Source organism: Atractosteus spatula, chromosome 5, assembly GCF_055471065.1.
Source record: "Atractosteus spatula isolate fAtrSpa1 chromosome 5, fAtrSpa1.hap1, whole genome shotgun sequence".
Taxonomy (NCBI): Eukaryota; Metazoa; Chordata; class Actinopteri; order Semionotiformes; family Lepisosteidae; genus Atractosteus; species Atractosteus spatula.
The window spans coordinates 22,286,164-22,309,320 of record NC_142710.1 but is presented as its reverse complement, the minus strand read 5'-3'; the positions used below and the strand labels follow the sequence as shown (position 1 = coordinate 22,309,320).

General features: G+C 33.7%; 1 protein-coding gene across 1 annotated transcript in view; it reads right to left on the bottom strand.

The window, feature by feature from the left end:
* cfap46 (cilia and flagella associated protein 46) overlaps positions 1-23,157 on the bottom strand; it is a 65,996-nt gene that overhangs the window by 28,238 nt on the left and 14,601 nt on the right. The window contains exons 12-43 of the mRNA XM_088915773.1: positions 21,554-21,653; positions 20,649-20,747; positions 20,148-20,362; positions 19,709-19,937; positions 18,050-18,170; positions 17,387-17,513; positions 16,675-16,799; positions 14,264-14,412; positions 13,661-13,794; positions 13,283-13,495; positions 12,925-13,150; positions 12,067-12,216; positions 11,697-11,804; positions 11,068-11,249; positions 9,907-10,038; positions 9,504-9,669; positions 8,818-8,929; positions 8,215-8,362; positions 7,776-7,959; positions 5,698-5,851; positions 5,383-5,478; positions 4,974-5,197; positions 4,699-4,818; positions 4,196-4,357; positions 3,755-3,903; positions 3,222-3,320; positions 2,903-2,978; positions 2,595-2,750; positions 2,185-2,385; positions 1,174-1,280; positions 753-929; positions 428-563 (exon numbers count right to left, since the gene is read on the bottom strand). Of these exons, the coding sequence (XP_088771899.1) occupies positions 428-563; positions 753-929; positions 1,174-1,280; positions 2,185-2,385; positions 2,595-2,750; positions 2,903-2,978; positions 3,222-3,320; positions 3,755-3,903; positions 4,196-4,357; positions 4,699-4,818; positions 4,974-5,197; positions 5,383-5,478; positions 5,698-5,851; positions 7,776-7,959; positions 8,215-8,362; positions 8,818-8,929; positions 9,504-9,669; positions 9,907-10,038; positions 11,068-11,249; positions 11,697-11,804; positions 12,067-12,216; positions 12,925-13,150; positions 13,283-13,495; positions 13,661-13,794; positions 14,264-14,412; positions 16,675-16,799; positions 17,387-17,513; positions 18,050-18,170; positions 19,709-19,937; positions 20,148-20,362; positions 20,649-20,747; positions 21,554-21,653 (4,777 nt within the window). The remainder of the gene's footprint in view (positions 1-427; positions 564-752; positions 930-1,173; positions 1,281-2,184; positions 2,386-2,594; positions 2,751-2,902; positions 2,979-3,221; positions 3,321-3,754; positions 3,904-4,195; positions 4,358-4,698; positions 4,819-4,973; positions 5,198-5,382; positions 5,479-5,697; positions 5,852-7,775; positions 7,960-8,214; positions 8,363-8,817; positions 8,930-9,503; positions 9,670-9,906; positions 10,039-11,067; positions 11,250-11,696; positions 11,805-12,066; positions 12,217-12,924; positions 13,151-13,282; positions 13,496-13,660; positions 13,795-14,263; positions 14,413-16,674; positions 16,800-17,386; positions 17,514-18,049; positions 18,171-19,708; positions 19,938-20,147; positions 20,363-20,648; positions 20,748-21,553; positions 21,654-23,157) is intronic.

The following is a 23,157-nucleotide window of genomic DNA, read 5'->3' as shown; positions in this document are numbered from 1 at the left end:
AATCTACAAATTCAAATTCCTTATTATTTCTTTTTTTGCTTTAGTAGATAATGTTTTCAGAAGATAACTCCAATAAATATAACTTGTAGATTTATCATTAGAATCCCCGTAACTCACATTTAGATTACACCCAATTTTGAAAAAAGAATGTTTTTGTATTATTTGATATGTGTCAGATTTGTAAAGTAATATTTGGTTCTTACAGTACTACCATGTATTTAATATATAATATATGTCTAATATGTAATTAGAAACCTAATCATTAGTTCAGATAACACTGTATATTTTAATGTAATTCTTGTTAGGTTGCAACAGTGGAAAAAAAAGCATATTTTACAGAAAAATTAAAAAAGGTTAATGACCATCTCCTCAATATATTTAAAGTATTATTTAAACTTTTCCTGATTTAATGAAAAAAGCATAGTACCTCCTGAAGCTGAAGCAGGCTGAGTATATTGAGAAGTGTTTCCTCCTTCAGTGCCACAGCTTGATGCATCAGTAAGTAGGAGTCTAAAAGATACCGATGCTGGCCATCTTTGTCACCAGTGTGCCGTGCAAGCATTCTTCAGAAAATAACAAAAAACAACAATTGTATTCTATGTAGCCAATAACATAAATTATATGTCTGATTTAGTTTCATGTTATTGTAAGTGTATTATACTATGTTATGGGTATGAGAGTTTGAAAATAAATAAAGTCAATGTGAAAAAAGCAACTATTATTCACAACAATATGTATAAAAAAAACTTTACCTTAATGCTTTTGCATGTGTGACCATTGCATCTGCTTCTTGTTCTCTTTTTCCAAGCTGGGAAAACTCTTTTGTCATTTGTCTTAATTTATCACAGCTTGCCATCAATGTCTTTATTGTCTCAGGGTCTGTGTGCATGCTATTCTGATTCAATGATTGAATCTGTAGTGTTGCTATTCTACAAAGATAAAAGCAAAGTACATTTAGAACATAAAACTCCACACATGTAAACTAAGTTTTATTCTTACAGTGCCTAAAGCATTAATCTTTAAATTCATAAATTCATCCAGCAGGTGGTGTCCATGTATCTTTTATTTTTAATCCAGAAAGAAACACTTAAGGAGTCACCCTGCATTTGACATTGTCATTTTGTAATATTTCCTTTTTTGTAATTTACTAAATCTTATGAAAGTAAAAAATACCTGGTCTCCAGAGATGCTATCATGAATCTCAGGACAGGAATTCTGTTACGTTGCTCCTCAAATGCAGATTTGAAAATTGACACTGAGTGCTCTAAAATTTTACAAGCCTGTTAAAGATACAAAACACCAATTTGAAATTAACAAAACATTTGTCGTCATGGTTTCCTTTCCTTCTTTATTCAATCATCTGTGAATTATAGTACTGCAGAACCTCTTTATTATTTCTTATTACTGCTTGCATCTACAGTATACAGGCTGTTCAATCAATCCTTCACTGAAAGTCTTTGACAGGTGTAAAGAAATCAGAGTACCCCAAAAGCCATGTGAACACTTAAAGAACATGCAAACTCCACATAGATAGGTGCCCAAGGATGTAAAAGAACTTTGAATACTGAAGCCATGAGACAGAAGTGCTAACTACCAGGGAACAAGTAATAGGTATATTCCATGCTGAAAAGAGAAGAAAGAAAACACAAAGTTTCGCCTGTGGAGTATTATTCAGGTGTGAGAAAGACAGGGTAGTAAGCAAAGGTAATGTAGCAGGAGAACAAAAGCTGGGAGAGAGGAGGAGCGAGGGGTGGGAGCACGGGACAGAAAGAGAGGCCAATCAGGAGGTGTGAAGTCACGATAGGTGAAGAGAGGTGTGAAATTAAACCTACAATGAATAGAGAGAATTTAGAAGAAAAGTAGTCTGTCGTTAAGTGAAGGGGGACAGTGTGATCCTAGCTGCAGGATAATTTTAGTTTCTGTAGTCTTTCTGATGTATGAGTTCGGAAAACCGTCTTTGAGAACACAGAAGGAGAGATTAGTGTGATCATGTCCGTCAGAGGTGAAATGAGAAAAAAAGGGCTTGGAGGGATCTTTAATCTTCATTTGCAGCCTACGTATGCTGACGCAGCTACCCACCTATGCTAACTACCATGCCATTGTACAGCCCCATTTTAGCAATAAGCTTTCAAACATTAAATATAATCACATCAATATATATATATTATAGGTGTATAAATTTACCAATGCTTCCTTGTTTTCGCCATCTCCTCCTAACGTAGCCTTCTCGAGACACATGGTCACTCTGAACCAGAAATTTTCATCTCCACCAATATTTTGTGCCTCTTCTAACAGTGCTTTGGCTTGACTGTGATTCTTTTCATAATTGGCCAAAACAGCAAAAAGAAGTAAACATTGTGCTTCTGCAGATTTGTCATGAAGTTCCTGCAGAACACCACAGATAACCTTTGAAACCTTTAAAACTCTTTTCTGTTAGAGTTAAACAATTATTTAAGTGGACTTAAACATTTGCAAAAGCAGAATAATTGAAGTTATATTTAGCTACAGTAAATTCAACCACCATGCCTACTATTTGAAGGACACAAACAGCACCATAACTACACTTCAAAACATGTCAACAATAATTTACTCACCCTGGCAACCACATGGGCTTCAGACAACAGCAATCTTGCTGGTTGGTATAAACCCATATCAAGTAATATTTCAGCCTTGTCAAGCCACACATCATGAACACATAATCCACTTAATTTCTTTCTCCCAAGGAAATTATTTTTGTCATAAAATACTTTCTGAGGAAAAATAGAGTTAGAATAGGTTTGTTTTTTGCCTACTTATTTTAGAAAAGGAATAAAAGTGTAACTTCAGATATAAAACAAAGTGGTAGGCTTTTTTAATCCGGTTAGTATAATTTAAACTGAAAAAAATGAATGAGAAGACTTACTTTGTCCATACTGTTTTCAGGGGGATTCATTTTTGCTCCATCTGTCTCCTTCTTCAAAGCAAGACTTTGTCGACACCTGGAGATAAATTACATGTAAAACATTTAACAAATAAACAGAGCTCAGAATTCTGTTCAGAATTCAGATTCAATTGTAATAGATTATTGACATCTAAGAGTAGATTTATCTGACTGATAACTGCAACCTAAATACAAAAGAATAGGCAAACTTGACTGAAGAGTTAGAAAAATACAAAAATATCACATCTTTTTTTTTTACTCATGGAAAGGACACTTGATAGATTGATTTGAAAATAGATACTTCATCTGTTCCTCTTCATATATGAATACTGCTCCAACAACTTTCTCATGGTATGCTGCAGACACATTTAGGCCAAGCTGTGAAGACTTTTTTGCAACTCTGAAAAAAGAAAAAGAGGTTATTACTGCACAAATCTTTTACCTACAAAATTATAAATTCAAAATATTAATTGTATTAACTTCCACACAGCAAAGAATACTGAATACACCCTTATAAAGCATTTGTGAATGAGAAAACATTCAAAACAACATACTGAGTCCTATTAACACAATTTATTGCTATGCACAAAATGAAAATATGTATACATTCCTTCTTTTTTATCCAATTACTGTGTAGACAGTCTGATCTGCAATATGTGCTATGGTTGCCCTGCTAAATTATACATCTCTTTGACCACAGAAAAATAACATGTAGTCCATGGTTATACATATTAGCAAAAAATATCAACAAGTAACAAAATCTGCATATTTTCATTAACCAAAAATACAATTTAAACAGTTTAAACAAACATTACAGTGAAATAATGTAATTACCTCAGATGATAGAGGTCAGAAAGACTCTTGGAGTCTGCTACCACATAAGCAATTACTTCAGCAAGTTGTAGAACAGGTAATGTCAAATGAGTTAAGGACAATGACTCTAGCTCTTTCACCAATTGATCCAGGAAGAATAAACTTTGAGTCTAAAGAAGCAAAAAAGCAAGCATTGTGTATATTAATAAACCTAGAGTACACAACATTTTCAGTCACTTGATTTGCTACCAACCATATCTAGTTAGGCTACATATAATATCTACAGCAGTTAATGGGGAAATGATGGTTATTAAGACATTTTATTTAATCGTCACACTTCAGAGACTCAAAAAAGAAGAGGAAGACTGTAGGTTATGAAAACAACAAAACTGACTAAAAAGATCAGTTGACATATACACTATTCAAAATGTTTTATTAAAACATTATACTGGATTCACCTACAGGTTTTGCAAAGCTCTGTTGATTCACGGAACACAAACTTGTATCCTGCTTGAAAGCCTGTCTGACTTCCTCAGGACAGTCATAGCCAGCCCATTCTTCAGGGTTAGGAGGCAAATTTTCCAGGGGTCCCTTTCGCTTAATTTTTTCTTGAACAACAGGTGGCTGTATATAAAAATAATCATATTTGTCACTTCACTAAGAAAATGCTAAGAGGGTGCTTTCTACTACGAAGAGCCTTCTTGTATATTTCTGTCAAGTATGCAGTATTAATACCTAAAATTAACAGTAATACCTGGAGCTACTACAATACCGTACTGAGCAAACAATATTCAAATTATGAAGCTGGTACTTATAAGCACTCCACTGCAAACTTTGTTAATCTTGGATTATTACAAATTCACAATAAAATGTAATGCTTGTATTTTGGCTAAAAACATTCTGATGTTTTGAGTTTCCAATATTATACACTTAGGCCCATAAATGCAAGCCTTCATGTTTATTACCTCTTTAGATTTTTTTCCTTTGTCCTTCTTTGGTGTTGCAACTGGTGTAGGCTGAGAAGGAGGGATAGACGGATTCTTCAGTGAATCCTTAATGAGTGCACCAGCAGTTGCTAAAGATACCTGTTGTAAAGTTATAGCACAGTAAGTTAAAAAGAAAACACATCATAGTCATGTCACTGTCAGACACTAGTTTGGAGTTAATTTGATTGTTATTCACCCTGAAATTTTTACATTTCATTTAAAATTAAATAAAATTTTGAATTACAGATCATTACCTGCCAGATGCGCAATACATAAGTATAAGCCATAAGACAATGTTGTTGGTGTTGAGGTGAAGCACAACCTCTAATGATTGCCATTAATGTATGAGCTCTAAATAGAGCCTCAAGCTGTTTCACATTTTCAAGTTCAGCAACATACAGATTGGAATTTGCAGTTTTCACACCAATCTCTGACTGACATCTCACAGATACTTGATTGTTCATGTTAGCTTTTTCTTCTGTAAAGAAGGAAAAAACAAAATTACATAGGGATTACTAAACTACAATTTAACTATATATATATATGTAAAATCATTAAATTAAAAAAAGCAAACGATATTATTTGGAATTTAGCAAGAAGCACTCAAATTTTAGTTTTCAGTAATGTGTTGGACAGGAAGGTAAAAAAGGAACCTGACAGTACCCATTTTAGAAGCTTTTGGGTGCTCATGAGTTTCAGTTTTCTCTTTCTCTGCTGTGTGCATGCCAACTGACCTAGAGATCTGTTTTTCTTCAATTTCTAAGAAAATATGAAGGACTTTTAAAAAGATGCATTACGATACTGGGAGAATGACTTAACATCTTCAACAATATATAGTATGTAATCTACTAACAACTGGAATACTGAAACAAAAGGAATGCCTAATAAGCAAGTTATTTTTTAAATATGGACCCATACTTAATTTTTAACCCATGTTTTTTCCTGTATTTATGGTGCTGTGATAAATAATGCTTTTACCATATTGTTTCATGTCTTCAAATTCCATGTGCAGGAGAACATCAATAGCCCATTCAATCTGCAGAAGAGCATCAGAGATTGGGAACTGACTGCAGTAGAGCCACTCCCCAAATTCAATCAGGTATTCCACTTTTTGCCAGTCATTTTCTGGTTGCTGTGAAAACAATCATTCAATTTTGTGAAGTGAATCAAAGTGACAGCTATAAAAAGGTTAAAATATATAAAAAATTGGTGTGAAAATTAAACATTCTATAAATGTACTTCAGTGTAATTCACTCACATTCTAATATGCAGTTAACTCTACCAAATATTTTTTTCCCTACACACAAATATAGCAATTTTACAAAATAACTATTCAAGATTTCATTTATTGGAAAATTTTAATGTAGTGGTAGAGTATCAAATCAAAATGTAATGGATTGCCCAATAAATTAATACATATACCATACTTTTAAAATAAAAAAGGCTTATTGGTATGTCACAAGATGTATCATGAGTGAGACGGTACAGCACATGACCTTTTAAGGGGGCACAAGTGGAGATTATGGGAATAACTATTTAACAGCCAAAATGTACAGGCACTATAATGAATAATCACTATCATATCTGATTCTCTCCACAATATTTTAATAAAGCTTTAGTTTCCCTACGTGGATTAAAAGATTAACATAAAGTAGTTCAAGCATTACTAAACAGATGTTTTAGAAAATTTAAATTTGTCTTGAGCAGCATAAGATACTTGAAGGAACATTATGAGTAAAAGCATTGATGAAAAAAAGAAAGGCCCAATATTAGATGACAGATAGCACCCTGACAAGCAGCACTAATGATTCTACAAAACAGAGGAGTGAATAACTACCATGAGTCATGAGAATTTAATACAAATTTTCATTGAATGAAAGTGAATCTGTAGTATATAAAAATGACATTCTCATGCACATTGTAGTTTAGAACGGTCACTTCTCATTCTGTCTGTAGTAAGAATGATTATAATAGCCTCATCCTGGCTCAAATGATAAAGGCATTCACTTTGAGCTTAGGTAAAGCTGAAATGTAAAGACAAAATGGGCAATTCCAAATTGGGTACCTTCAGTAAAAATTAATTGATGATGAGTGCTCCAAATTTAAAAAGAAGCATTTGAAATAGTTATATTTGAGAAAATACATAATAGGGAAATTAATTGTTATACTTTTCCTTCACAGGGAAGAGTTGAGAAACTAGTCTGTTGAGCTGAATTAATGTACTAGCAGAACCTTTCAGTCATTATTTCAGTAGATGATTTGTACTATTTTTTTCCGATGACAGCGTACTAATTCAATGTGTTATTTATCAACCTTTCTCTTATCAATCAATTATTCTTTTAAGCCACTTTTTCACCAACCACTCTTACACTCTGAAATCAATAAAATCTAGATTTATTTTTCCTTTTAAACCCTGTAATTTGGAATGGCCAACTGTAAATTTAACTGGGTCAGCACAACAATCCTTGTACCAGGATAGGGCCTTCATCAAAAAATATGCACTGTCAAGCTATACTGTTTTTCACAATGTAAATCCCTCATTAGTGATGGGAGCAGTGAAGGATCTGTCAGGTTACACAGAGAGTGCTGCTCAGAAAACCAAAGAGATCCTGGTTCAGTAAAGCCCACCCAAACCTGGGGCACTCAGTTAAAGAGTGATGCCATTAGTTGAATGTAACATGACCCACATTTGAACCAGTCATATGTGGTCTCTAACACTCAAACTGTACTTGTTGATATATGCCTTTATTGATTGTGAAATTCTGGAAGATTAAAAAATATATACCTCTCTATTGACATTATGTGAGCATCAATATGTTTTATGTATAATATCTATAAACTAGAATTGTAGCACACATTAAAATAATGATATCTAAATGATCAGTAAAGAAATCTATGCTTTGAATTTAAGCAGGCAAGAGCTTCTAATGCATTAACTTGACAGATTTTTCAAATAGGTGTACACTAATTTAATAAAAAAGCTGATCAGGGTTAATGTGCAATTTTACAGTATATCTAATTGTTTTTCTAATTTCTTAAAACAATAAAACAGAAACCTGCAATGATGAAATTGCATTCTGAAAACATATCAGTTGTTCAGTAGTTTCTTTAGAGCACAAAGCAACACGGTGCCACATGTAGGAAACATAATCTTCGTTCTCTTCTTTGAATTTCTGAATATCCATTAGTGTACTCTGCCCAAGTCTTGCCTTAACAATAACACGGTGTTTGAAAATGAGGCTAGAAAACAAGACAAAAACCAACAAGTTACAAGAAGACAATGTAATCCCATCAATTTCTTCAATTACTTATTCATGTCATGCTATATTACATTCATCCTAAAATGCGACAGTTTATTTAAAAAGCATCACAGATTGAGAATGAGTGTACAGGAGAAACAAAATGTAAGAAATTTAAAGAAAGAGCATATTTGTGGAGTATTACACGCAAAATATTGATTGTTCATCTTGCAGAGGCATCTACTAACGTACTCACAGTCTATGTTTTGTTCGTGGCATCTCCCTAATTGCTTCATCAAGAACTTGAAGCCCTGATTCCCAGTCATTCCTGTCAGCCTGAATATGGAATAAAAGTCCATATAAAGCAGCTCTCAGAGTAAGATCATCCTCTGGATTTCCTAAACCTGAAAACCAACATTAAAAAAACAAAAATAACATACGGTTTCACCTTAATGTGCGATCCCTTATCAATTTGAAATTGCTCTTGCACACTTAAAAATTCCAGTTCAAATGCACTCTCGTAACACATGCTTCACCACGGCTGCGTTATGGTTAAAGGAAAAAGAGCAACATTTTTCATTTCTGAAAAGGGGATAAAGTTCCAATGGGAAAGGTTTGCACAAGTACAGCATTTTCTATAAAGGCAAAAGAAATAATCTGTAGTAACAGATATTATTTATATACATAACACATCTATACATATACTTGAACCTATACATGTTATGCTAAAAATATGATGCCAGAGACTTCTTGAAATCCCTAAATGTATAAGTTATGCATATTTAAATATTTAGGGATTCTGTGAAATGCTTGGCTTAACTTTCTTAATTCAATATGCATTTACACATACACAATGTACTGGTAATATAATTATCCATTATCAGAAAGCTGCTTATTCCTGGTAAGGAAGGAGGCAATGAGATGCCTCTTGAAAGCACAGAGTGTAACACGGGACAACCATCTGAAAGCATCTTAGCTTGCACATACACAAGTGTAATTTAAGGACACGAATTAACCTAGCTAGCATGTCTTTGGGAGGTGAAAGAAAAAAGAGGAACACGTGCGAAAAATGTTAATTTTTTTAGATGGAATAAAAGCTCATTCAATAGCAAGCCGTCATAATACTAAACAGCCAGTTCAACTGAATTTCTATATATTATGTTTCCAATTTTTAATTACTGCTTATTTCAAATGCATTATTTGTACAACAATTGTTATAACTTACCAGAATTCTTCTTTATGACTATGGAATACTGCAACACTCTGCTATCTCTAATGTTTAGCAAGGGGCTTTTTTTCCTACTTTTATACAATGATCCTTTACTGCTGTGATATGAATAGTAAAGGCACACTTTCACCAAGCCACACCTTCATAGATACAACCAATATAACTTGACTTGATAAGACAAAGTAATGACAGATATCTCTAAATTATTCAAGCAGTTAAATGCCCAAAGTACACTTTTTTAAATTATGACAGTATAAATAGGATTGGGGAAAATGGTTACAAAAACATTTTTATTGTACCTCTAGATAAAACCTTACCATTTTCTCTTTTTTGCTTGTACGAGAGATGGCTTTTAGAATCTTTTCTATGGGTTTTCTTAACTGTTCTCTCTCTGACGGCGAATGTGTAAAAGGCAAACAATGATTCCAGAAGTGTCGTGCAGCTATCATGCAAAGTGACTGACTGCCAGCCTTTTCTGCATAACTGAAAAGTAAAAACAATGAGGACTAGAAAATACTTCAGAGTGAGAAGAATTTGGAATTTTAAAATTTTATTTTATTATAGATTAATAAACTGCAAGCTTTCAATTAGCAATCTAGAAATTATTATTAATCTGTGCAACATCTCAACTCACGTTATGTTATATTCACCAAAACTATTCACTTCTTAAAGTTTAGTACCACATAATACAAAATAGAAGTTAGTTGGGGAGTTGCTTACCAGGCACTTAATTCAAATGATGCCAAGGCCATGTCACATATATGTGGCTGTCCTGTTGATTGTTGCATTATACTTTGTCCCTTAATACAAGCTGCATTACTCAACATCTCCTGGACTAATTTGTAATTGTATCTTTTAAAAAAAGAAAAATGTAAAGACAGGTGCATGAATCCAAGACTGTGACTGTACACTTATATACAAAATAAATATATGAAAACAAATTCTCTTTCAGAGTTTCTGTTATCTATGCATCAGAATTTCCATCATTATTATAAATGTATCCGAAAGTGCTGTGCTCATAATGGTCACTAGATGTCACATTTATTTCATACACTGATTTACAATCCTGCACATAATATTAGACAAGGACATGAGGGCAAATTTTTAGCAACCTCAGATAAACAATACAATACCAACACATTTTGTCATTTAACTTGTTAAATTAAAACAATTTTGAAAAGAATGCCTAAACATGTCTTTAAAGATTCTGTTCTCAGAGTTAAAAATGACCTTTTTTGACCTTTAGAAAACATATGCACACAGCACAAAAATGCATTCTCTGCAAAGAAGTCACAAAATATTGTTATAGTTGATTCTTTTTAATTTTAGTCATGAAGCCACCTAATTACACTACAATAACAAATGGACTAAACTCTAGCTTTGGTAGCCGCCACAATTTACAATCGTGAGTCTTAAAATGTTTAAAATATTAGTGATCTAAAGCAGAACATGGTGTATTTCTAAAATATCGTTAGTAATCAGTAATGAGTGACAGTAATACAGTCCTGATCGTAGAATTGATTATTTCTTATTGATTATTTCTGACATATTACATGAACTCACATATAGCAATCTTCAAATTTCTTTAATTTTGACATTATAACCATATGACAGCATAGCATGTTACGGGTCATGGAGTTAATCCAATTTTGTTTTCATACAGTTATAAGAGATAGTGTATTCTTATTGAAATATGTGGTTTATTAGAATTATGGCACAGGGTATGACATACAGTAAATGGCAGGGGAGAAAAGTAAGAAAGTGGTTCAACCATCACTGTTTACATTTTACATTTTTCATTAACTCAAGTCTTAGTACGCAGATACTGCTGTGAGCATCCAAATACACAGAGCCCACTATACAGATATCATGTAAACTTACATTTCTTGCTTTACAGAAGTTACTTTTTTTACAGCTGCAGCTTCCAGCTCTAGTGCCTGCTGGGAGCACATCATCACTAATTCATGATCACGGCACAAGTGAGCAAAGTGTGTTAGCTGCAGCCAAGCCTGAAGTTCAACAACTGGATCAGTCCATTTGCATTCTGAGGTCATCTTGGCTAACTGGAAAGGTACAGAGAAAAATATTCATCTCACAAATTATTTGGTTTTGTTTTAGTCTCCTTAAAACAGTACAATAAAAATACTTCTTTATAAGAAGCTTCCTTTCAGAAATGCTCATGGACATCACAAACCTTTCATCTTCACTAAAAAAAAAATCAACTCCTATTAAGTTTTTTTTCCCAGTTTAAATTTGTCACTTCAGTGTTGGGCAGGCATCCATAAAATAGAGTAATAATGCGTTGTGTACTACATTTAAATGTGTGTTTTAAATTAATTTTAAGTCGGTACCAACATTTTGTGCAATGAAATGGCTTATTTGTGTTCCAGAAACATAAAACTCATGTAACATAAATATTATTCAACTAGTGTTAAATATTCAAGGTCAATAAACATGTAATAGATTTAGTTTGAGAGCTACTCTACATATGCCTGATATTGGACACTCACCACAGAAAGAGTAGGAGTAGAAAATTCCATTAACTTGGAGTTATTACATGCATGCATTTCAAGTCCAACGAGCACTTTTGTCATAGCAATCTGACGATCATTCTTACTCTGAAAGTACACAATTATTGGAATAAAAGAGAATGCATTTTTTTCTTAGTGGCCTGCACAAAATATTAAAAGTCTGTTATAGATTTTTACTGATATGTTTTAGTTTTTGAAAACAATATTTCTCAGTGCCATAACTACAAATTGATCTTATTTGGTTCAATTGATTCATTACAATTGCAATTAAAAGAGGTTAATAATTATACCTTAGTAATCGAACAAAAGCTTTTAAAGTTAAAAGTACGTTTTAGCTTAAAATATGTACCTCATCATCAAAGTCAAGCTTCAGGCCAATTTGTTGCTGGAGAAGCTGCTTCACTCTTACCCAAGTCACAATAATCTGATGTCGCACAGCAATGGGCACCATATTAGCAGGCACATTGCCATTTGTCAAATGCAGTGCATATTCACAAACCTAAAGCCATAAAAATAAGTGAAGAAGGAAAATATACTCAATTAATTACAAGGTCCTTTAATAAGAATCTTTAAATGAAACAAAAATACATGTGAATCATAACAAAAGTGATCAGAATATCATTAACCAGGAATCTGATTTACTATACTTGGCATGGTTGCTGGACCTATATGGAGTTAAAAACCAAAATACAACAACACCCTGCTCTTATTTGTAACTTCTAACAATATGTTTCTCAATTAGTATTACTGCTGTTTCTCAATTAGTATTACTATTACTAATTAGTATTACTGCTCTTATGTACAGTATGTAATGACGATAAAAGAAATAATTTAAAAGTGTATTTTAAATGGAAAAATGTGCATGTGAGGCAACTGATATACACATTCTAATAAAATGTTCTAGTTTGGTCATAAAATGCCTTTCTTGTAAACATATTAAGATACCATCCACAGCAAACCCCATCAAATCATAATGAACATTTTAAATAAATTAGGTAGGTGGTCAAATAAAGTGCTGTTTACCTTTCATTTTTCACATATAGTGAGGCCAATGCATTATATTTCTTTTATATGTATGTATTATCAATTAGTATTCGATACACCTCTGCTGATCAGTGTACCTAATCTGTTTATCTCATTAACATAGAAAATTATGAACCACGAAATGTTAACTATTTACAAGACACTGCATGAAATATATTTTTACCTCCAATGCTCTTTTTACATCTACTACTCCACTGGGATCCAATAAAAAGCTCTGCACACTGCCTGCCTTTTCAATTCCTTTTGCAGCACCTTTCTTGCTCTTATCAGTGGGAGAAGTCTTTTCAAGATCTCGTTTCTCATTACTGGTTTTAGCAGATGTTGGAATCCAGGGAAGAATCAGGCCTTGTGCAACAGTATTGCAGAGCATTACTAAAAGCATGGTCTCCCTATGAAGCAACACACACAATTATCAAAAAAAATTAAATTGAGAAAAAAGGTATCAATTAAAATACAAAAGATTATCTGAAAAACTGAAATCCCTAAATAACACCCACAAATATCATAGGGGTTATACTCACCCAGAGTGCCCCGTCTGTTTAAGCAACTCTGTCAATTTCTGAAATGTATCAACAAGCTCCTTTTGTCGTCCAACCTTTATAAGGTGGCTGTTGTAGTTCCAGATGTAAACAGCAGCATTACAAACAATCCAAGACTCATTTAACTCTGCCCCCATCTCCGCAGCTCTTAAAAAGTTTTCTGTTGCATAAAGTGACAAGTATTGAATCCAGTCTCTGAAACAAATATTTGCAGGCCATGAAACAATGTTTTGTGATTGTCTTACAATAACAGTTTTATGTTAAGTACAATATGCTATTGTAGTTAATCGTCAATAAAGTAAACTGCAACATTGTAATTTTTCTTGTGGTTCAACACAATATTCTCACAGAAATACATACCTGTAGATTATCCATTCTGGATTTTCTTCTGGATTTTTTTTAATGTATCCTGCAGGATGTTTGCTTCTATCTTCTTGTGGAACAGGCTTGGCATTAAGCTGTACACCTTCTGACATTAATTTGTGAACTGTTGCCTAGAAATTTGTGAAGTGAACTGTGAAAGGAGACTTTAACAAAAGTCTTAGCTATTAAATTAAATTAAACTCACTACACTTATTTTAAAGTACAAGTGAAAAGCATATCTTTTATTGAAGGAGGTGGCAGCATATTTGAAAGACCAAAGGAAAGGAAATCTTAGTGCTATGAGGAGGAAAGCATGTTATAGATCTATCAAAAGTTTATTTAATAAAAACTAACATGAAAACATAGCATTTACAGTTAATTGTTTTCCTATAATTTACTTTTGTACATTTCTATGGCTACTTTTTTTAGAAAACACATCAAGCTCATCTGACAAAACATACTTGTAGAACTTATTTACAGTATAAAAATATTTTTGAAATGCAAATTACTTTGCAGACATTTAAGCAATATTGCCATGAGTTCAGAAAAAAACTACCCTTCTTATTTTGCAGTTCTGTCTCCTGTGAATAAAAGTGTTACCTCTGCATTTATGAATCGAATTTCTGCAAGCAATCTAATCAAATCCCTTTCAGATGTATAAAATTGCTTTTGCATTGGTATTGATCCAGTTGGTAAACTTCCTTCAGTCTGATTTCTTTCCACTGTACCTTCATCATCTTTCAGTTCACCTTAAGACAAAAATAAATTTACATTAATAATCCCCAGGTAAATTTCTGTGTAATAACAAAAATATATACTCTGCTATTTTCTGTTTTATTTACTACTTCTGATGGTACTCTATTCCATGCATATTGGGTAAATAAACATTATTCTTCATCGCTATACTTATTGACCACTTCATAACTTGTGAAAAGATCACCTCAAGACACAGATAGAGAAATTGATTTGCAGAGTACATCTCTTGCACGTATGGTTACATCCCAATGGTTCTACCGTGTAAATTTCATCACATTTTGTGTACGCTCAAGAAGCCATTTTTTCTAGAATGCTTAATTAGTATGACCAGTAACACAAAATACACAGAACAACAGGAATTAAAAGGAATAGCCATAAAATAACAAGACGTGGATGGCTAAATTATTAAATATTGTTCTTTTTCCCCCCAAGGACACAAAATTCACATGAATAACAGCCATTGTGTTCAAAAAGTTACTGTATATGCACATGAATGTTGAGGTTTTAGGGGTTTTACTACCTCAATACCCTACCACAATAAGGTATTGTTTGAACAGATGACATACTAATGTCTGTATTGGGTGAACCATATAGGAATCACAGCCCATTTTATACATAGTCCGCCCATTTTAGGGGATCAAAAGTAATTGGACAATTGGCTACTCATTTGTTTCTTGGCCAGCTGTGTGTCGTTGCATCGTTAGTTCGTGCACAAGAGAGCTAACAAAAGGTCTAGAGTTGATTCTAGATGTGGCATTTGCATCTGGAGTCTGCTGCTGTCGTCTCTCAACATGAGGACCAAAGAAGTGTTAATGCCAGTAAAGCGGGCCATCATGAGACTGAAAAATCTGAAGAAATCAATCAGAGACATAGCCAAAACATTTTGTGTGTCAAAATCAACTGTTTGGTACATTAAGAAGCAAAAACGCACTGGTGATCTTAGCAGTAGCAAACGACCTGTTAGACCACGGAAGACTGCAGTAGTGGATGACTGAAGAATACTTTCAATTGTGAAGAAAAACACCTTTTCGACTGTTGAACAGATCAAGAACACTCTCCAGGATGTAGACATAGATGTGTCAAAGACTACCATAAAGAGAAGAATACACCAACATAACCTCAGAGGGTTCACCACAAGATGCAAACCACTGGTAAGAAAGACCACAGAAAGGCCAGGTTACAGTTGGCTAAAAAGTACATAAAAAAGCCTCTAGAGTTCTGGGACAAAGTCTTATGGACAGATGAGATGAACATTAACCTGTACCAGAGTAATGGAAAGAGAAAGGTATGGAGAAACAGTGGAACTGCTCGTGATCCAAAACATACCACCTCATCTGTGAAACAATGGAACTGTGGAGGTAGTGTCATAGCTTGGGCATGTATGGCTGCCAGTGTCTTTACTGATGATGTGACTGCCAACCGCAGCTACAGGATGAATTCCGAAGTGTGCTTAGATCCAACCAAATGCCTCAAAACTCATTGGACGGCACTTCACCTTGCAGCAGGACAATGACCCCAAACGTACTGCTAAAGCAACTATGGAGTTTTTCAGGGCAAAGAAGTGGAATGTTTTTGACTGGCTAAGTCAATCACCTGACCTGAATCCCACTGAGCATGCATTTCACCTACTGAAGACAAGACTGAAAGCAAAAAGCCCCCGAAACAAGCAGGAACCGAAAATGGCTGCATTACAGGCCTGGCAGAGCATCACCAGTGAAGATACCCAGCGTCTGGTGATGTCTATGGGTCGCAGACTTCAGGCAGTCATCGATTGCAAAGTACTAAACATGACAATTTTATTTAAGATTATGTTAATGTGTCCAATTACCTTTGGTCCCCTGAAATAGAGGGACTATGTATAAAAAGTGATCCCTATATGCTTCATCCAAGATGTAAATACTCTCAAATTAAAGCTGAAATTCTGCACTTTAACCTCATAGTCATTGTTTCATTTCATATCCAATGTGCTGGAGTACAGAGCCAAAACAACAAAAAATGTGTCACTGTCCAAATACTTACGGACTGCACTGTACATTTCTTACATGGAAAGTAATGAAAAAACACCAAATAATTTATATATGACTTCTGGCAAATCATCTGAATTCATCTTAAGATAAATATGAGATCCTTCTGACAAAACATCTCCTTAGCCGTATGAGAGCACACACTGTATTCTACAATAGTTATCAAAGTTATCACAGTATCAGATAGGTGATACTAAGAATTTGATTTATTGCACTATTATTAATACTTACAGTTATCTTTTGAGGCTTTCCAACGTCCATCTTCATACATTAGACAGAACCTGCAAGCTGCACGACAAACATCCCAAACCTCCTGTTTTCTTGCTAATTTTGCTAAAGCAGCCCATATCTTCACCCTAAAATAAAGATATTTAGTTTAAGGTTCTAAAGAAGTTACATTTGTAATTTTAAAATTTTAAATTTTAAAATTTTAAACTTCTGGCCAAACATAGCTAAGAAATGTTACTTTTGGCAAGTTTTTTTGAGTTTACTTTATTTAATAATGGAATGTTTATACAATGTGGAATTTCATTAGAAGAAAAAAATATTGATACATCAGCCCCCAATAACTCACTACTATATATAAATATGGAGCAATCCTTTCTTTAATACTTGAGGATGAATTAGAACTGATTAGGTGGTATCAAAAACTTAATGCATTATGAACTATAGATTAACACAAATAAGTACTAAAAAATACTGAAAGTTTTTATGATTATTACAATACAACTGTAAATTACTTCTTAACAAAATGAAAATAAATATCAGTGTATACTTGCATTGGTCAGTGGATACATGCTGTAAAAGAATCCTTAATTTTATTCACAATGTTCCTGTAGTAGTGTATAACAGGAATTTACATAGTTGAGAAAATATAAAAACCTTAAACCTTTGTTTAAAAAAAGCATAAATCCAATACAGAAATTAAACTAGAAACACAAACCTTTCTTTGTCATTTTTATTTCCAAGTCTTTTTAAGTGACCATCTGCCTTCTTTATACAACACATATGATGCTGAGCTTTAGCACAAAGTTGGCTTATTGGACAATTTCTGTTGCTAGTTTTTGGAACTGCAGAAATAAAGAATGACAAAAGCATTAAAAATGTCAACTTACCAGTATATTGCATTCTAGGATATTTTAAGTGAAGGAACATATCTGAACAAACTGAAATTTCCTTAATTTCAATTAGCCAGTTACAAATGAATGGAAAAACTAGTCAAGTTAATTGGTAAGGCAGACCAAGCCTCACATGTCAACACCCACAGCAGAAAGGAGGACCCAACACAAAAGTAGTGCAGCACTTCATCAAGAATGACAATAGTTCAATAGTGCTCTTCTTTTTGTTATTGTATGATCCAGAGTTGTAACTAAGATTTTATAGATTTGGAAGCCGATTTCAACAGGCTTTGTCATGTGTTAGGGTGTCTTGTTTCATCACAACAATTTCCCTTCTAACACTAACAGCTGTCTTCTATTATGCATTTCAGCTTCCAAGATAAGGCTATGTGACAGGACACAGAGTATGTTTTACAAAATACTGTAGAAACAATAGTTAAAGATAACATTTACTGAGCTCTTTCACTTTTTGCCATTACCAGAATTACCTTTGGTTTCGTTGTCTCCATCAAGAACAACTTGAAATGCATCAGGAGCCAGAGCTATACCCGAATTTACCAAAAGTGGGCGTTTCTTCCTCACATCATCATTTGGGTTTCCCTTCTTTGCCTAGAAATTGGAAAGAATAATAGTAGTAGAAGCCTACTATATAGTGATTTTAAGGATTTTGTTGTTTTTTTTTTTTACTTTTGAAACTGCTTGTTTTCAAAGACCTGTGCAGTCAAGCATCTTCATACTACACATATATCCTGGGACAGATAAGCCACTAAATGTGTGATGTGCTACCCAAGATAATATTTGGCTATAATTCTTTTTAAAATTGTATTCTTATAAACTTTTGTCCCTACTAAATTTAAGGTTTCATCAACAACCAAATAAATTCAAAATTAGTACCTGGAACTTTGTTACAATAATTTATGCAAGACAGCATTAGCCATTTTGAGAAATAAGGCCAGTTGTATAAACCAGTTCTTGCACAAAAAATGTTTATCACATAAAAGCCAATTTTTCTATGTATAATTCTAAAATAAACTGGATAAACATACAGTACATTAAAAGTTCTTCCTACATAAAACATGACCACATTTCTTTTTTCCTTCACTGCCAATACACAGCACATAACACCAACTCCTGCTGTCTAAAAACACATGGTTTGTTAATTGCATGTGTGGTACTAATTCTGCTGTGCATGCCATAACATCTGACACTCTATCACTCCAGCATGTAGTAAGGTTAATGCATGACTGCCATCTTGTTCTTGCAAATAAAATGGCCTCTGTCTTTGGAAATGCTCCACTGCTTGAGTCAAAACATATCAAATTTAACAACCAAAGTTACTTCTGATTAGCAGGTCCAGGTCAATTTATGAGCAAACAGACAGTACAGTGGTGACCAGACAGTAATTTTACTAGCTTAACGGTACCGCAAAATGCTCTTGAACAAAAACCGCTTTTAATAAATCAATAAATTACAAATTTAGCAGGTACCATACTAGTAACAATACAATTCATCAGTTCATGTCAAAGAAATGTCCAGATATTTGTCCTGACTGACATTTATTTCCTGAAAATTCAAATGTGCGGAAGACTTGCAAGTCCACAACCTGGTAATCATGGCTTTGGCAAAATTCAGGTAACATTGTATTGGCAAGAAAATTATAGTATGGCGAAACAGATGATCACTTGGTTTGCGTACAAATAGAAACCCAGACTGCCCTTTCATTCTTACTGTATATTACAAACTATTATTGTTACGTCCATATTGCTTTATTTTAGTTGTGACACATGGACTTTGAAAGACTGTCTTCAGATGTTCCAGTTTTATTTAAAATGTGCTAGAATTTCATTACAAATAAATCAGCATTATAGGCCAATAAGATTTATTCATATATTTGGTAAAACAACAATCTACAGGATATTGGTATTTTATCTGTATTAGAAAGAATATATATTTTTTAATCCTTCAATTATTAAATAACAATGTTAACCACAAAGAACAAGGAATTCAAACAGGGCAAGAGATGAAACATATTAATGTGATTACAGATTTTAAGCAGGTTTGGGACATATATGAGAAAAAAAATATTCTCTTCACAATCCCATCAGATAAATATTTTATACCTATACCTTTAGGTGTCTGTAACAAACCTGCTCTATGAACAGTGCTGCCTGGTCTTCCTTTCTTTCAGGAGTCTCATACAACATCTTACGCAACTGAAGCGGATGAAGAGCTGAGTGAAGACGATCATGATATATTCCTTTTTCATCCAAACGTAACGCTTTTTGAATATGTTCTACAGCAGTCTCTATTCGATCTTCATCTTCTTCTATGAGACTTAACTCTGTATGGACTTGACATCGCAACTGAAACAAAAGGCTAAAAAAAACATTTAGGAAGTTTCTTTCTATTAAATAGGACAATAAAACATTTCTATTATTAGACTGTTTGCATAACAGAGAAATGGTGGCAAGATAATATTTTACAACTATTTGTGCAACCTCATTTAAGTGTAACCAAAATAACTCAAACTGTTATTACCATGCTCTTACATGTTCCACATTATTTAAAAAAATAAATTTTGTTTACCTATTTGTCTTTTCCAAGACCTCAGCCACACGAGTAAGCTGGTTTCTAATGTTCTTTCTTAAGTTGGGCTGGAGAAGAGGCAGACATAGGTTCCACTGTGTCGCGCACACAACTTGAATTACATTTATGTCTCCCTCTCTTACAGCATTCTGTAGAGTTTGATCTAATTTCTTGATCATTTTTAAATGTGTCTGTAAAAAAAATGCACAGGAAGACTGCAGAATTAATGATGATTGCAGATAAGTCCCTAGAGTAATCTGAATCTTGATCCTACATAAATGCACTCAGAGGGCAGTAAATCTGCCTGAAATCCCCAAGAAATGACTAGATAAAAATAATTCTTATTTTTATGTTTTTTTATGGAAACCTGCTAAATCACATTCTGAATATTTCACTATTCTCACAGATTTAAAATACAAAACATAAAACCTTATGCTTTTTTCACTGGATGTTTGTCAAATTCAAATTTAAGTTAGAAGAAAAACAATGTTAAGGAAATACCTCTACGGCACTTCTAGAATATTCTTCAATTTTTGTTCCTTGTTTTTGCAGTTCAAGTTCACAATTCAAGCATTCTATCTCTATAAGAACTCCAAGATCCTAAAAAAATATAAAAAAGGCAACAATTGCAAAGATAAAATATTGTACGAAATAAATCCACCATATTCAGTGACAGGAATCCATGAAAAAAACATTTTTATATAAAATGCAGAACATTCAACATCAGTAACCAATTATACTACTGAAATAATAGTTCAAACTATTAATAACTACTGTATGCCTGCCAATTTCTTCAGAACGTTTTCTATGATTGATTTCACAGATCTTGTTTTACCCACATTGAATACCCTCATATGTCTGTAGTTGAGACAAGACAGGCGCTTATTTATGTTGTAGAAAACTAATAAAATACAGTTATCACAAAATATACTACAGCTCCTCAAGAATATTATTCATGAGTTCTGTACATATACAAAATGATTCCTTTACAACAGAAAGTTGGTTACAGTTCTTTTACTTCTGACATGAAAATCATGTAATACTCAAAACAGCTTGAGATCAGTATCTTCTTAAAATTCTGCCTCACCTTCTTCTTTCCACCAACAAGTTCCATGTATACTTTTATCAACAAGTATAATTTTGACCAACATACACCAATAAATATGATTACTTGTTAATTCCCTGCTCCTATTTTAAATGAATTCTAAAGGAGGTACTTTAACTTTCAAGCATTACCACTTCAGGATATTGTGGATATTTTTCCAATGGAAAACAAACCAAAACATCAGAGCAATGGTGTGTTCAACTATACTTACTATGTTGATAAAGAGCAGATATATAAGCAAATAACTCATAGCTCTGTCATAAACTGGGGTAATGATAAACAAAAAGAAATGAGCACTTACTGAAACTCCAACTCGCTTCAGTTCTTTTAAACATTCAGCAGCAATTTGAGGGCATCTTAATTCTAATGAAAGGCGAGTTAATTCCTTAAGCAGTGAAATCCTACAAATCCCCCCAAAAATCAAAGATTTTACGTTACCATAAGTGGAGAACACATGGAGATGTTCTTTTTATAATCTCAATATTACAAATGGATCAAATACAGTACACTAATGAATCACATATCAAACTCAAATTATTTTTTTTTAGAAATGGGGCTGGAATACAGCACTTTTAATAAAAAAATAGAAAACCTATCATATTATATGTAATTTAGTCCATTGCAGGAACACAGATATCATCATCAAAGAGAAGTACAACTGCCCTAAACAAATAACGTACTGTACAAATCCAAAGTGGCACAGTTTAAGTAAACAAATTTACAGGATGTACACTGAATTCTCTAAATTATCAGATTAAATAGTCAATTTTAACAACATATGAACTATTTTACCAAAATGTAATATTTTGAATACTAATAAAAGTCTAAAGAGCAAAAAACATAATGAATACTACTACTGTGATCAAATAATGGAATGACCATTTTTATTTTTCTCTCTTGGCCAAAAGCACATAACAGAAGCTCCGTGAAGTTGGCCACCCTACAGACAGCACAAACGATGAAACCCACCTCATTCGTTAGTGCTACGCTTGTGTTCATTTGTGCCGTTGAAAGTAGTGTTTGTTCTGCTTTCGTTTCTGAGATATAGCGCCTTCTTTTTTTGGGGTGTGACGTCACTCAGCCCCCCTACAACGTCGTAGGGGAACTGGACAAATCTCAATCGTTAGTGCTGCGCTTGTGCCGTTGAAAGTAACTTCCCAGCTGCTTTCGTTCCTTAGATATAACGTCTTCTTTTTTAGGGGGTGACGTCACTCAGCCCCCATACAACGTCGTAGGGGAACCAGACTGGTCTCAATCATTAGTGCTGCGTTTGTGCCGTTGAAAGTAGCGTTTGTGCTGCTTTCATTCCCGAGATATAACACCTTGTTTTTCTAGTGATCACGTGACCATGCACAGTGACTTTGACCTCCAGTATCCCCGTCTGCCTAGGTCAAGCGGTCTGTTACCAGCGCGAGAGTAACAGTTCTGCAACTTTGTTCCTCTGTTTGCCCGGGTGGGGGGCGGTGGTGGATTTTGCATTTAATATCATTATGTTCTATGCATTTGTGTGAACAGGAAAATTGAATTTGTCTCCAATATCATAACCGAATCAGAAGAGTTGCGCGTGTAGCCTTAAAAAGTGAACATTAGCAAACAATTGTATGTTCTTCCAAAGAGGCTTTAACGAACACATCTTAATACCTCGTAGCAGTGTCCTTTTTTAAAAATCTGAAGAAGTAATCAGTTTCGCACTATCTCCTTCTTAAATAAACATAGGCATCAAGGGACGTGTGAAGATTCGACCTGTCTGTTGAGCCACGTATTTAAAAAGACTTGAATTTGCAACTTTCTGAACCATTATTGCTCTTTTTTATGCAAAGCACATTCGCCAACATGAAAAGGAACCAGGACTTCAGGACTTTTTTTTTTTTAAAGGGGCACTATGTACAAAGTTTACACAGTTAA